General features: G+C 38.2%; 2 protein-coding genes across 2 annotated transcripts; both read right to left on the bottom strand.

The window, feature by feature from the left end:
* Window positions 1-8,085: 8,085 nt before the first annotated feature.
* tmem18 (transmembrane protein 18) lies at window positions 8,086-10,402 on the bottom strand. Its single transcript, XM_085770463.1, has 5 exons — window positions 10,233-10,402; window positions 9,936-10,053; window positions 8,859-8,913; window positions 8,614-8,707; window positions 8,086-8,489 (listed from the first exon to the last, which is right to left on the bottom strand). The coding sequence occupies exons 1-5, from the start codon at window positions 10,323-10,325 to the stop codon at window positions 8,400-8,402; spliced, it is 450 nt and encodes a 149-aa protein (XP_085626589.1). The 5' UTR covers window positions 10,326-10,402; the 3' UTR covers window positions 8,086-8,399.
* A 1,492-nt stretch (window positions 10,403-11,894) lies between these two features.
* Window positions 11,895-15,064, bottom strand: LOC146961752 (uncharacterized). The gene is made up of 2 exons (XM_085771162.1): window positions 14,615-15,064; window positions 11,895-12,178 (listed from the first exon to the last, which is right to left on the bottom strand). The coding sequence occupies exons 1-2, from the start codon at window positions 14,924-14,926 to the stop codon at window positions 12,041-12,043; spliced, it is 450 nt and encodes a 149-aa protein (XP_085627288.1). The 5' UTR covers window positions 14,927-15,064; the 3' UTR covers window positions 11,895-12,040.
* Window positions 15,065-15,327: the final 263 nt, after the last annotated feature.

The following is a 15,327-nucleotide window of genomic DNA, read 5'->3' as shown; positions in this document are numbered from 1 at the left end:
TGAGAGTAATGGGCCCTTGTAAAGTGCTGAAAGTAAAAGTGATGATGCATTGTGTTTTACTTTGTACGTTACAATACTTTTTTCAGCTTTATGTGTAAAATAATTTAAAAAAACGTTTTTGTTGCTTCTGATTGGTCCATGTGAGTGAACTATACCCCTTTACCATCCAGTTTACCTATCCAGTTGGCCTGTTAGACCAACTCTTTACGAGCAAGCATTCATACTCCAAAAACACAAAAAATCCTCAATGCTGTCCTTAATTTAACTTTTTTATTTTCATATGCTGACACATATTGACCATAACAGTAATATCCACCTCATGTAGGATAGGTAACAGAACTGTTATATTAGATACTTTTCCATCAACAGCATTTAAACACGCTATATGCAATGACATTGAATCATATAGGACAAATTCTGTGGATAAAGTTTAACATGTAAGAATCAAACCTTAACAGTGATTTATGAGTGCGACCTTTTCCCAGAATAAATGCTAATCTCACACAGCCCATCGTGAAACAAACGATAAGCAGGTATCCTAAAAGGAAAGCCTGGAGGGAAGCTTTTGACATTTTTGGGAAATACCGGTCTCTTGTTGAGCGTGGGGACAAAGAATTGAAAGGTAAAAGCATCTATTTATCTCGCTTGTTAAAGCTTGAAGCCTACAAAAACTGCAGTGTGAAGAGAATACAGTAAATTGTGCTTTTACAGGGAAACACTGCCTGTTGCCTAGAACGGTGACAAGAAAAAAACTGCAGGAAGTTCCCTGCAATCGGCCAAGACATAGTCCAGCACGTAACCCCTGTAAAACTCGTCATTTTTATTGCTTGTGTGAAGTGCTGTTTTATGTTCAGATATCTTTTATCTCCAGACCACATTTGCTTGGACTAAGGCAGGTCTTGCCAAGGGAGCATATGAGCATGTAAATTATCAACAGTAAGGCAACAATGAAACCTGACAGTCTGAATCTGACAGCAATGCTTATTGGATGTATGCGTGAACTGGACGGGGTGACTGATGTACAGATCTCTCCGTTGTGTTGATCGTGGATCCTCCCATCAGGCCTTAATTGTGGCGACTCTCAAGAACACACCAGAGCAACACCACCAACCTCCAACACCAGATACTCTCTCTCTCCATATGGGCTGATGAGTCATAGCGCAAAGTAAAAGTGAAGTTTAAGCGTCTTTGAGCATCTGTAAAAGCGTGCTTTAAATAAAATGTATTATTATTTTATTATTATTAAGTGTTCATTTAATTAAAAGTGTTCATATGCACTCTTTTGGGGTGGTGCAAAGTGATGGATTCAACCTGTCCTCTCTTCCTCTCTCATTGGGCAGTCTACAGCCTCACAGTGGAAATGAGGCATCTCACTCAGAGTGAGAAAGTTCTATAATTCATCACAATAATGGGCTATGATTCATGCATTTCAGATAGGAGCACCAAATTGGCATAAGTGACAATGGAGACACTGTCCCTGGAGTGTACACGCTGTCCAGACAAACGGATATGTGTGAGAATGGACATTAATAAGCTTATTTCATTCAGCAGATCCTCCATCCATGGCTCCATTTTTATGCATTCGGCTATTATTCTCCTACAGAACTGGGCAGGACTTTGTGTAAAGTTGACTGTCTTCTCTTCCCCTTTGAAAAGCACTGTACAGTTAATGACCTCAGATATTTTTATGTGTTTGTGTAAGGGTGTTTGTATGTGTCCGCCCATGGATTTATGACATTACGCTGTAACACACTTGGCAGAATCTCTTTTGGAAAGATATTCATCTTATAGTAATTTGCCTGTTTGATCAACTGGGAGAGAATGCAGCCCCCTGAATTTAATATCTAATCTTTGACTTCTTAAATTCCTCATACTATAAAACAACCTCTGTTATCAAAAGATAAATGTTTCATTTATATCTTCTCTGAATTTCAACATTTAGCTCATGAGAAGAAAAAAAAACATCCCCCTTTTTCCCAGTTGTTTCTGTCACTCTATCTCCATCACCTCAGCACCTCTGGTTGTTTTTAGGCTGGGTTGCACTTTCCTCCCCAGCACCTCTTCTGTTGTGGCCTGAGAGAGGGATGTTTAGCGTTTGGAGTTCTGGGTGCATCCGAGAACCAAACCCTTTTTCCAGATAGGACGTTAAATCAAGTCTTTGAGTCAAACGCAGACAGCTTTTGTTGATGAATTTGGTGTAAGACATGGAAAGAAAAAGGGATTACAACCACAGCACGACTTGGTGAAACATTAGGATCCAGTTTTTTAAGTCACTGGTGAAAACTCAGCTATGTCAAGAATGATATTGCCAACTAAGCTGACACTAAAACAAAGCTCTAGGCAGTAATATTTGATTTTATGGCTCCATAACTGCCTCCATGTCAGTAGTTCCAGTTAACTGTTGCACAGCGGGTTAGCTGAGCATGCAAATGTGTCTAAGTTAGCGGGATAAAGTTTCCAATAATTAATTAATATTTATTCAGAATTAAATTTAAAAACCTTTCTGTCTAGGAAACTCACATTTTCCAGTCATTTGATTCCAGATTACCCAGGAAGATAAAGCATAATACTAAAAGCTGTTCTTGGAGCTGAAAAGCTTCTAAGACAAAGCCCACACATCTGTTGAGAACTCCCTGCAGTATTTGCGAATGCTTTTGATGCCGCTCTGTACGATCTCATCGCTACTGTCTGTGTTAACACTGCATGAGGAGAATGCATTGCATATATCAGCGCAGGGACCTTAAGGTCGATATGGGGAGCACTTGCCAGAAACCTTGTTTGTCATGTTGTGATCTGCAACTTCCCACAATGCCACTGGATATCTGTAACAGAGAGCGACCGCACACTGTGGGAATGCCAGCACACACAAAAACCGGGAAAGGTGAATAAGTCAGGGAGGAATCTTGTGCCGTATGATGTCAGGAATGATCTCACCTGAAATATAAATCTAACAATGTCAACTGACTTTTCTACATCTGGACTTTTGAGAAAGACCGAACTGCAGCAAAAAATGACCTTTCTTCCTAAGTAGAAAGTACACACATCTGTTTTGAAACACAGTTGCTGCATAAAGTGATACCCCAGCATTTCTTGAAACTGATAACGGATCAACTATAACAACTTTAGGGTACACCCTAATTCTTTTACTTTTGTTCCTATAATAAAAACAGGTTTCTTTTTCAATGTGCTGTGTCATACAAATAGCATAAAACTACTGTATAGGCTACTGTCTGGTTTGTTTCTCCTTTTTCCAGATATTTTCATTGCTGTAATTTAATTCAATGTTGTGATCACAAAATAAAACTGAAACTGCTTATCGTTTCAATATCTAATATATTTCTAATCTAATATATTTGCTAAAACACAGAAAATACATCAATAAATGTGACATGTGCATAATTTATTTTACAATACACACCTCATTTGTTTTGATTTGTTTTATGTCGTAAATACAAATACATCCTACTGCAAGTCTTGGTGGTTTTTGTTAGTCAGAAGCAGTAGCTTTATAGCTCACCAGTATGCATAGTATGCATAATAAAATAAATCTATATAATCATCTATATGACAGTGAGTCATTCATAAGCACACATCGAGTGAGTCATCTATCACTCTATCAGTTACACTGCTCTCTCCCTCGCCTTCTCTTTTCTTTGTATTGCATTACAGAGCATGCCCAGTCACAGTGTGACTCAACCAGCTGACAGATGCTGCTGCTGCTGCTGCTGCTGCTGCTACAGGACTCAGGCATCAGTTCAAAGTGTGCTGCCTTCACTGTCCAAAGGTACTGGGTTACGTTTTATGTTGCATTCAATCACTTGATAAATGCTTCTTAATCTCCTTAATTTATCTTTTAATTAACAAGAATAAGAACAATTCCAGGTACTTATTATGTATTCATCAGTAGCTCCTCGTGTGAAGGATGCATTTAATAGCATGCATTCTTGAAAACAGAGTTTAGTATTGCTGACATTATGATACATCACAGTAAAGTGATATATGACACGCGTGAATAAATCCTTACAGTTGCTTGGAGAAAGCCTAGGAGAGGAGGAAACTGTACAACAGTGAACAGGCCATTTGGAATTTTGCTTTGTGAAGTGCGTACATAGGCCAGATGTTTGGGCCAGATGTTTGGCATGACATAGAAATAAGACTAAAACTAAATGGAGTAAAACTATCATTAGTTCTGCTAAAACTAAAGAAGAGTATCTGACGAATGTTAAAATTTGACCTGATGATGGCGCTGTGATAGATAGTAGCTACCACAGATCCCTCCTGTGGGGGACGTCAACAAATTCATCCAAAAGTTTGGAAACATTACAAAATCAACCACAGATGACATGTTGTCAAAGAGGATACATAATATGGGGACCATCATGAGTGTCAAATCAAATTATGTTTTTTGTTATCTAGCACCAAATCATAACGGAAGTTATCAAACCGTAATTACCAGATTCCATGGCAATTCATCCAATGGTTGGTGGGTTATTTCGGATGGGATCAAAGTGACAGACATTAAGATTTCTAAAGTCATGCTTTGTAAATGTACCACAGACTCACAAAGACTTAATGGTAACACATTCTAACAACTATGTAATATTATGTTTTCAAGTATTTATTAACACTTTATATACCACCTGTGGGTGCTTCATATGTGTCACATGATCTTAAAACTATCCTAGAACATGTGATATTAAAGTGTTGGCGTGTACAATCTAGGCTTGATTGACATGTCCCTCATTCTCATGTTAGTTTGTTCCACCAATTAGACCCCAGCAGTTCACACCTGCTATCATGCTGCTACTGGTACAAAGAGTTTTGTGACATATAGCTTACACTATAACTTAACAGTGACTTGAGGTATAATCAGGCACAGACATTAAACTTTAAGGGTGTCTCTATTCTGCTTAGAAATCCTAAATAGCCTACTGGGTAAGAAAAAAAAAACATCTGTATATAATATTACGTTTCAGAGTGGAATTGAACAACAACTACAATGGGCTTGTCATAAACAATGAGGTTTCATGACAACACAGACCTCATTAAAGCAGAAGAGATAAACTAATTATTTTCACATCAAACTCGCTGTACATTGATGATCATTCGGGCTCTGCTGCTATGTGTAATGTATATTCACAGGGATCTCCATCAGCATAACATTGAATCAAACACAGTCCTGTCTTTATCAGTAGATTATACGACCACAGATGTTGGGGATCACAGCAGGAGCCAACATAAACTGTATAGAAAGAGTGAGGGAGGACTCTGTGTGACAGACGGTGAAAACACTGTCTTCATTTGAGCTCATTTCCTCTCTATGCTGGACAGATAAACTCACAGCGGCTGTTGTGGCCTATGCAACATGTGTTTATTCTCATTCTTTCATATTTAGTAATAAAAATGCATCTCAGGATTAGCTGGCTGTTGACTTGATGTGCACCGTAAACAAAAACATCCACAAGAAGTCAAAAACAAAGCCCATCTGTTTATTTCGGGGATTTATACTTTAGTTTCAGATCTGACCTGACAGCTTCATTCATTGTCCCTTATTGGGGTGGATGTGGGAATGCAAGCCAAACATTTGTGAGATGTGCTAAGAATTTTAATGTATGTAGACTGGAGAAAAAGAAATGCATATACATTAAAGCTGGCTAACAATTGAATAGGATCATTTATCATCTCTGAAAATAACCATTGCATGACTAAATGTTCATATTATTTTTAATTCTCTAATTGAGGAAATTAAACTTTACCGACATCTCTTTGGGGTGGGATGACCCTGTGACAAACAGCAGTCTGCTGGTGGGTTAGCTATTTGGCCACAAACGCATACTAATGCTGCCAAATGCTGTTCAAACACTACATTGCTTTATTTTAAACTGTGGTGGAGATGCCAAAATTTCCAAAGATACCACATGTCAGACTACATTTCAGGGAAACGGGTATAAACCAATGCACACAGCAACAATTTGATGGAATGTTGCACGCTTAAGAAAAACATATGGATTCTTGGGCTCACACCGCTTCATATTCAATACACATGTAACTCTGTCATAGAGTGGAATCTGTAAATGTGCTGAGGGGGAAATGAAACTGGAGACCTTAATGTTAAGAGTTTTGTGCAGATCAGACACATCTAACATTGAGTATGACTTTAATTCTGAATGCTCTCATCTGTGAAGTCCTAACTGCACAAAACCTGTGTGAGCCCCAGCCTCAGCTCACATGCCATAATACATTGACATGATTCATCTTCATGTCAAATTCTGGGCAAGTATTTCCAAATGTTTCCTAAAGCACTATTATAACATTCCTACTGTTGTTAAGAAAAAAAAAGAAAAAGAAAAAGGGCATATATGATTCTTTCCAATAACAGCCCACGCTCTTCTTGATCGATTAAGTTAGTGATAAGATTCAGCTTAAGCTTTCAATTAACCTTAAGTTGAATAACTTTGTACATAGTTGTGTCAGTGTTCAGCAGAGGTCAGGGTTGACTTTCATTAATCAGTGTTGTCTCGTTTTTGTCACGTACACTGTTCCCCACCTTGCAGCTTGAGTACTATGGTCATCTTATAAGACCTCTATTCTGACAGGTGGTGTTTCTTTTATCCAAAGTGTTTTCACCCACAGGACTGCAGCTGACTGTGTGTTGTGCAATGTGCTGTTACTGCATGACAAACACAGGGAAAGCAGCCATATCCAAGATACATGAACTGGTGAATTTGGCTGCAACGTCCGCACCAATCAGACCCGAAGATTTAAACGGAGGATAGCATCCGTTCAAATTTTTTGAAAAATGACCCTCTTGAACTTGAGCTTTCATTTAGACATGACTCATGTCTAGAGAAGCTGAACTGGTTGCAGCAACTGCGTTGTGTTCAGCGTGTGTGTGCGTAACACCTGCACTTGTTCACCAAAGAGAGGTCACAGTGCAACCCCAAATGCCTCTAATGCTCTAATGCTTATTCTCTTCAGACGTGATCAGTTCTTCTCGCCGAGCTTCCTCCCTAAGAGATGGAGCCTTGTCCAACCTACACCCTCGTCCACCCACACACACTTACCATCATCACTTCCACCAATATAACACACCCATCTATCTTCCTTCCGGTCTCCTTAAATAACCAAACATGACCGCTATTGAATCACTCATGTCCAAACTTAACGAGTCCTGACAGATGGATACAGGCAAAGCATACCAACATTGATCAAATGCATCTGGGAAAACAAGTAAAAGGTGATACAAAGAAAATCAAAAAATAAAAAACTGTAAGGTTGCAGCAACACATCCTGTCAACTCTCTATAGAGATTTGAAAAAGGTTTTAAAATGGATTAAAACATTTTAAAAAACTTGACGAAAGTCTCCCAGAGTGCATATCCTTTTGCTGATCTCATGTCATTTAATCTCTACTGCCCTCTAGTGGTGTACTAACAAGTGGGAAAAGACAAACACTTGGTATTGTGCACTTTTTGAAATGAGACCATTCTTTAAAATGTCAGGTGACTGAACATGACACTTTCAGACCTACTTTGTGACTTGTTTCAGTGCATATTACCAATTGGTGCATGTTCCTACCTGTTGTGTTATATACTTTAATACATTTTTTTTGCTTTCTTAAACGTTTACCCGTTCAAAAAGTTAGTTAAACGAAATGTCAAAAAAGCTCTGTGGATGACCCTTGGTCCTCATACATCTCTTCATTTTGAATAGTTTAAACCATAATCCCAAAATGTGACCTTAGTCACAAGAGCAGCTGCTGTGATGGAGGAAATCTCCTACACATACCTTCAGTGAAATGTGCTGCTGCACATCCAGAGATGGATTATCATTTGTAAAATGTCAACTTTCCCTGATAATATGCTGAGTGTAACTGCTGTGTCTCCTGGGAGAGGTGAGTGAAGTGGTCAAACTAGCCTTCAACAAAGAGGTTGTTCAAGTATCATCACTTCAACCATCCCAGGAAGCTGTTAAACCAGTTCAGCCTAGTCTATGTGAATTTTAGTAGTTGCTCCATGGCTCAATGACAACCTACTTTGCATTACTAATAGTCCCGCCCGGTATTAAAATGACCAGTCACATAAAAGTAATTCAAAAATGACTTTATCTTTTCTTGTACATCTTAACTTGCTTTAAAACAACTTTAAATACAAAACAGTATCTGTCCTTTGGTCCTCATAAAACCTAATAGTGTGCACAACATTCAGCAGCACCATCCAACATCCAACTGTCGTCACCAGAGACACACATCCAGTCCTGATATCAACGGACAATCCTTTTTGCAGTCTCAAGAAAGAATCTGCTTTTCCTCTCCAAACTCCAGGATAAGCGAGGGAGAGACTCCAAGCTCCTCTCAGCGGAGCCCATTTACAGACAAAAGGAGGGGGAGACCAGTCACTCTCACTGTTTCTTCTCTTTGCGGGCCTTTCGCTTCAACTGGAGGGTCTTCAGCTCGGTCATAGTGGAAAAGGTCCTGTACACCCACACCATCTATGATTATGTAACACACACAAACAGACATGTGATTATGTTATCTGAGGCACATCTGCTGCTGAAGACTGCTTATAGTATTTGTTTTGATCTGACAAGATGAAACATAAACAGTACAACTTACCACAATGATGATTGTGTTACACAGAAGAGGAATGGAGAAAACCAGAGATATGAACATGCCCTTAGAGTCGAAGTACTGGAAATCAGAAAAAGACCTAAAAAAAACCAACAAACAACAAACAGAAAGAAAAGTTACTGTATATTTGTCCACTACAGCATGCTGAATTTATGCACAAAGCCAGCACAGCTTCAAAACACATTATTCTCTACATTACACCTAAAATACCGGTGAAAAAACGACCTTACCTCCAGTTCATAGCTGCCAGTTCATTCAGATATTCAGCGCTATACACCAGGCCAACTGTAAAAAGACATTTTATCAGTTTGTGAACACTCAGAAGTCAGGACATAGACACATCAATAACAATACAGCGTTTCAATGGTCTCTTGGGTTTTTGCACTGGTCATGTTAGCATCAGGCCTCATTTACAGCTATTTATTGGCTCTTGTGGTGACAAAGACAAACAAGATATAAAGGATGCTATTATTGAGTTTTGAGATTCATCTGCATTTTTCCTGCCCATTGTTGGTAATAACATAATAAACTAATCAACTAATACACAGTTAATATTCTGGGATAATTAATAAGATAATTATCTGGGATAATTAAATCTTCATAGGCTTTATAATTTCAACCTCATTCCTATTTGTCAAGTCTCTGCCATAAAATAAAATACAGTGTTTTCAATGGTTCTGTGTTTTTTCTGATAGGCCTCTTTAAAAAGCACAGGCCCAAGAGAATAACCCCATTCAAATTAATTGATTTGTACAAACATTTCTTGTATGCACTCTGGTCTAGGGCGAACACACAGCATGTAGTTTTCTAATTGTGCAGAGTACAATTAAATCACTAATCTATGGATCCCCTAGCTATTACCCGATCTGCTACGAATTATTACCCGGTTAACCTAGGATTTAAAAAAATGGTAGAGCACAGTCTAGCGTCGGATCAAACTACATAATCCTGCCATTGTTAAAGTAATCGGTTACTCAAGTAAGACCAGGTCACCGTAGGTTACTTGGTTAGAAATTACTCGAAATGCCCATGCCTAATACATACATTTCTATACTGTAAGGACAAGACAAGAGACAAGAAAAACAATATGCAACAATTGTATGCATGGCACATAGGTTGCCATGTCAACATGAAAACTGCAGATGAAGAGTGAGTGCTGCTATTCTACAGTGTGTGTGTGAATCCCAAGGGACTACAGATGCCTATCTTGTAGCTATTATCTGGTTCAGTGCATTACATTGTGACATTTATGTTTGAGCCGTTCACTGTCCCTTTTAAATAAAATAAAATTTAATTGACATACATACCCATGAGCAGGAAGTGACAGATCTGAGCTCTGTAAAACCTGCAGGTCACCACCGTCACAAACAAACAAACCACATGAAACACCAACAGCCCAATGAGCCAAGGCTCGGACCACTGCACCTACAGACAGAAAAGAAAAAAGGACCGTCACAGTTAGTTGTTGCTGCTGTTTACTGATACTAAAATTAAATAAATAAAAGAAAGAAAACGTTACAGACGCCCACTCCTCTAAAAACTAAAGGGAGTCGATGCTAGTCGTGAGAGCTAACGCTAGCGCCATGGATAAACTCTCTACTTACAGACATTAGAAACGTCCATATCGACGTGATTCTTAAGTTGCTGAAGCCGTCGATAGGGATTGAGCTAATATTTTCTGCTTTCGTGTCCGTCATTTTTTAATAAAACACTGAGCTGAGTGTGGCTGACCACTGGCTGCTGCTGTTTCTGCTCTCAGGTAAACAAGACTGCGGAAGTACTGTAGCTTCTCTGTCGCAGTCTAACTACGTCACAAGGAGGCTCGTCATACTTTTCACTCTGCACTTCATTCAAACACTAGTTACATGGTATGAAAGACGGAAAGCTATAAAACATTATACATTTACAAATCACTTAAAACGTCTGTATGATTATTTGAAAAGATAACCCCTATTTTCAATTCAATTGTGTAAATAGATGTATATATTTCGTTTGTTTTTTGGTTTCTTTGGGTAGCCTATGTATAATAATAGCCTATAAAAAAAATGATATAGGCTACAGTAGGCTATAACATAAATATCAGATAAACGGTTATAAAACTAAATTTTACCATTAATTTTACAGGTAGGCTACTTTTCACAAAAAAATGCTCAGAATTTCACTATTTTACTTTTTTAATATGGAATTTTACATGAAGTCACAGTAGTCTTCTATCTTTGTATGTTGTTATTAAAAATACAACAACAATAAAGATTTTTCATACATTATATAACAATTCAAGATGTCTATCTCTAAACATTAGCTACATCTCCAAAACACGAGTGGGTGATTCTTCCTTTGTCCAATCCACAACAATCACACCTGTGATCCGTATCAATTTGAAATCTTTCCACTCCAACTTATTGATATCATGACAAGCAAAATCTTTACCACTCACCATAAGCTCTCAGATGTAAAAACACTCAACTTTGGGACCACAACACTATTTATAATCTGAACAGAAAACCTCCTTAAAATGCAGTCCATGGCAATTTAACCATAATCATCATTATCCAGTCATTAGAAGTCTGTTGTTCATCTGACTGCCTTGTTTTGACAGTTTGAGAATTGAAAAATACTCATGAGATGAGATCAGTTCAGTTGCTCCACTCTGAGGGGAGGAGCAGGAGGGTGGCCTGGTTTGTCTCTCCCTGTGTGTGTCCACATCCTGTCAGCCTTGGTGCTTCACTGATGATCACTTCCAATCCTAAGCCTTTCCTGCTTTAAAGTCCTTTGAACAGTATCCGTCTTGATTCACTTCATCTGCAGCTACAGTAAATACTCAACCATACAATTTACATAATCCATCTTGGTGCCACATTAACACATACTTGTACACATCTAGATGCTTCTTAAAAAAATAGAAAATAAAAAAATACATGTGTTTTTCTTTGTCTACAGCTTGATTAGTGCATGAACAATGTCTCATTGAGGGAAAAGGTCTAAATATTAGGTCAATGCAAAAAGCAAATGTACAGCCTCTGCTGCTAATTTCAGCAATTAATAAGACTAGCAATATGTCTTTTTCACAGAAGACACTTAAACGTATCACAGCAGAACCCAGGTGTATAATAAAATCAATCAAACTGTTTAATTGAACAGAATCATCCATCTGTCATTTTCCTACTATGGTGAGTCAAAATATCTGCTGTGAAAAGGTTTTTATTTATTTATTTTACAAATGTAGGCCTATATCTTAGCAATATAATCAAATAATCAAAATCAACATATGAGTACATTATTGATCAGATCATGTTGAGACATGTAAAAAAATATGTAATTTCAAATACACAAACATTAGGAATATCAAAAGGCTTCGGCCAGTGTCCTTCTGTACAGTGTAAGGAACGTGGGGGAGGTTGTGCGGATCAGCTCAGGGCCTGTTTCTGCCTGGGTGAAAGTCAGGGACAAAAGTTGCTGCCACTGTGATTGGGGTGGAATAGCCGAGGGCAAAATGGTAAAGCCCAAGCATTAAACACTTCCAAGTGGAGCGCAGCGCTTTTCCCACATTCTGAAAGACAAATAAACAATTTTAGATTAATTATGAGCTCTGTAAAATTCAATAGTAATCAATTCAAATCTGTTAGGTCACTTAAAGGAGGATCCGAATTACTCTAACAGGGATTAAAACTGAATCACAAACTTTGTTTTGCACCAAATGCTTATGTCTTCAGAATCAGAATGTAAATATTCAGGTGATGAATACTACACCAAAACATTTCCAGTGATTTCAACAGAATGGACAATTAATTCATTATTTTTTAGGAGTCATGACATGATCTTAGATGGAATATGTTCAAATCAGCTAAAAGTGAAGCCAATGTATCTCATCGTTTTAGAACAATGGCACAGCAGGGGAGAGAGGCACAGTCTGTCTGTGACCTCAAGATGTAAATAAAGAGTCCCGTGAACACTATTGTCTCTTGTGGTCTCTGAACAGGAAAGGGCTGTCCGTCTGAAGCGGATAACGGAAGTTAGGTGTTCAAGACAAATAAAGCAGAAACAATCCAACTTCCTCCGTGCAGCATGTGAATATGACTCTGCTCACCACTTAATCACTTAAAACTGACTATAACTTGAAACAGGACACATTATATAACTGAATAGTAAGTGGACCTAATCCAGAGTCAAGAATAAACTTGAACATTCAAGTGTCAAATAGTCGCTTGCGCTCTTTTATGATTTGATTCTTTTGGCTTTTTGGTTTTCATTGACTCATGTAGGACACAAGTGACTGATGAGAGTCTGGTAATGTCCAGTATAAACACAAATACCCAGTCAATGATAAACAAGCTGTAGTGATGTTGTTTAAGGTCACATTCCAGGAGCCATTTCCTTGTAAATCTCACGTGTGCATGGGTTATAAAGCATTTCATCCGGTAAGCAGAGTGATCCAATTGCTTGTGACAGTAATAACCCTGTGATGATTATTAACTTCTGGGAATGTCTCTTGATCATTTGAGATAAAACTTTGTATCTGGAATAATTTTTGAAAATGGAATCAGCAGTTTAGAGATGATTCTTTGGCCCACTAGCTTCCTAGTTTCCCTATAATTAACAGTGTCTGCAGTGTATCATTCAATAAGGCTGATTGACGCCAACAAAAAACAAAAAACAAAAAAAACAATACAACTACAGTACATATTTCAACTTACCAGCAAATGAACTGCAAGGAGAGAGACAAGTTTAATCAATCTTAAGTCAAAAACTTGAAATCTTACTCAGAATTTAGCACTGTATTTTCAAGATTATATTCACTAAATATTCAACATGTCAAACTCAATAATGAAACTATTCTCCACTTTTATTTTCTGTAAAATCCCACTTCTTGTATCTGCTCGTATGACTCAACAGTGGAACTGAATATTATTTCTATACCCCTATGTGGATATGCATCAGTTTGGCAGTTGAGTTGAAAACCAAACTATTAAATGTAAAAATAATCTAAATATAGCTAATAATTAGCCTGACCTGAGATTTATTTATGATTTGTTTTCAGCACGTGTTTTCAAATGGAAATCTGATAAACTGATAAAGATTCTCTTATGGTTCCACACAAACACAGTTTCCTTATCAATCACATGCGTGACTGGGTTATTACAGAAACTGTGCCGTAAACAGACTCATGTTTTTCTCAGAGGATTCACCACTCTTCAGGACTGTATTGTTATTTTCCCTTGATCAAGAGAAGAAGTTGATTGGTAAAGCTGATTGAGAGATGAGCAATGTAAAGTGATTGGTGCAGGGAAGAGGAAGGACACATAAGGAAATTGGACAGCACCTTTGAACAGCAATTTCTCTGCCTCCCCTTGCACTAATTGTCATGAATCACTGACTTTAGTCCTGCTGGGTTAACATGAACCCAGAGGATAGACCACCAAAAGCTGGTTGCAAAAGAGACCACAGCTGTAAAATCTTTTGATAATTGGGATGGGGACTGTGACAAAAGATGATCATGTGTAATTTGACATTTATGACCTTTTAGAGTTCTTTGAATTCTAAAACTGTCAACAATTCAGTGGTCAAAATATTGTTTTTGACGAGTAATTACCTCAATAATCAGAAACCTGAGCCTGAACTTTATGGGAAAATTGGGATGATTATGCAGTTGGAGCACAAACCGCAGAACCACAGCAGCAAATCACATTTTTCAGGATAATTTACAGCAGGAAGGTGACAACTGGGATTCATTTATCTCAGAGTTTGTTTTTTAACAGTTTCCCCAATAATTAAGAACCTTTTAGAACAATTTAGGGCTGATTACTGTCATATCAAAGACAATTGTTAACTTACCCAGGTTGAAGCTATAAAGAAAATACAAAGGAGCAGGAGATGATGGATCTTTATACGGCAATATCTATGCCACTAGAATGCAAACAATGTACTTGCAAGTTTATAATTATTGATAGTCAAGAGAAATTTGAAAGTATTTGAAGGGAACACCAACCTTCTTCACCTTTTTGTATTTTTCCTTCTTCCTTTTCTTCTTCTCTTCCTCCGTCTTGGCTTGTGCCTCGTCATCTGTCAGAGGCTCATACCTCTCTGACAGAAAGGCAAAGTGTATTTCTCTGTGGCTCTTCTCATTCTGTCTGTTGTTGCCTGCCACTGGCTGGTTAGCGTTGTAGGCAGAGTTGTCCTCGGTCTCTGGGGGATCCACGCAGTCCACATGTCGCTGGTACTTTGCTGCTCCTATATTCAAAGCCTCACCTGATGCTACATTTCTGTTAAACAACCTTGATGAGAGAGATTTAGGCTTCATGATAGCTGCTTGTTGGAGTTCTCAGGGATGTAATGAAAAAGTACCACTTTCCTCAGGAGGTTAGGTATGTTGTCAACAGACATTATGTGCATGAGTGGAAGTGCATTCCAGTGGACCGCCTCGTGTGGGAGATTTGGCACAGGGCCCTTAAAGGTGCAAATCCTTCCTCCTCAATAAACTGACCTCAATAGGTCTCAGCCTTTCCGGTTGAATGTTTCTATGCAGGTTTAAATCAGATAGGCTTTTATCCAACTGTTATCAAAATAACTTCTGTCTCTGTTTATTGATTTTCTCAACCACTGTTTATCTGAGTTTTCCAAAACTTTGCAGGTGCAATGTACGCATCCCAAGACATGCAGTGTGGACTGTCCAAGTTTTTTGAATGAGGGGTTCTCAAGAAA

This window comes from Trachurus japonicus, chromosome 24, assembly GCF_045865225.1.
Source record: "Trachurus japonicus isolate A0001 chromosome 24, Traja_1.0".
Classification (NCBI taxonomy): Eukaryota; Metazoa; Chordata; class Actinopteri; order Carangiformes; family Carangidae; genus Trachurus; species Trachurus japonicus.
Note: the sequence above shows the minus strand (reverse complement) of the source record. Positions and strands in the feature narration are given on the sequence as shown.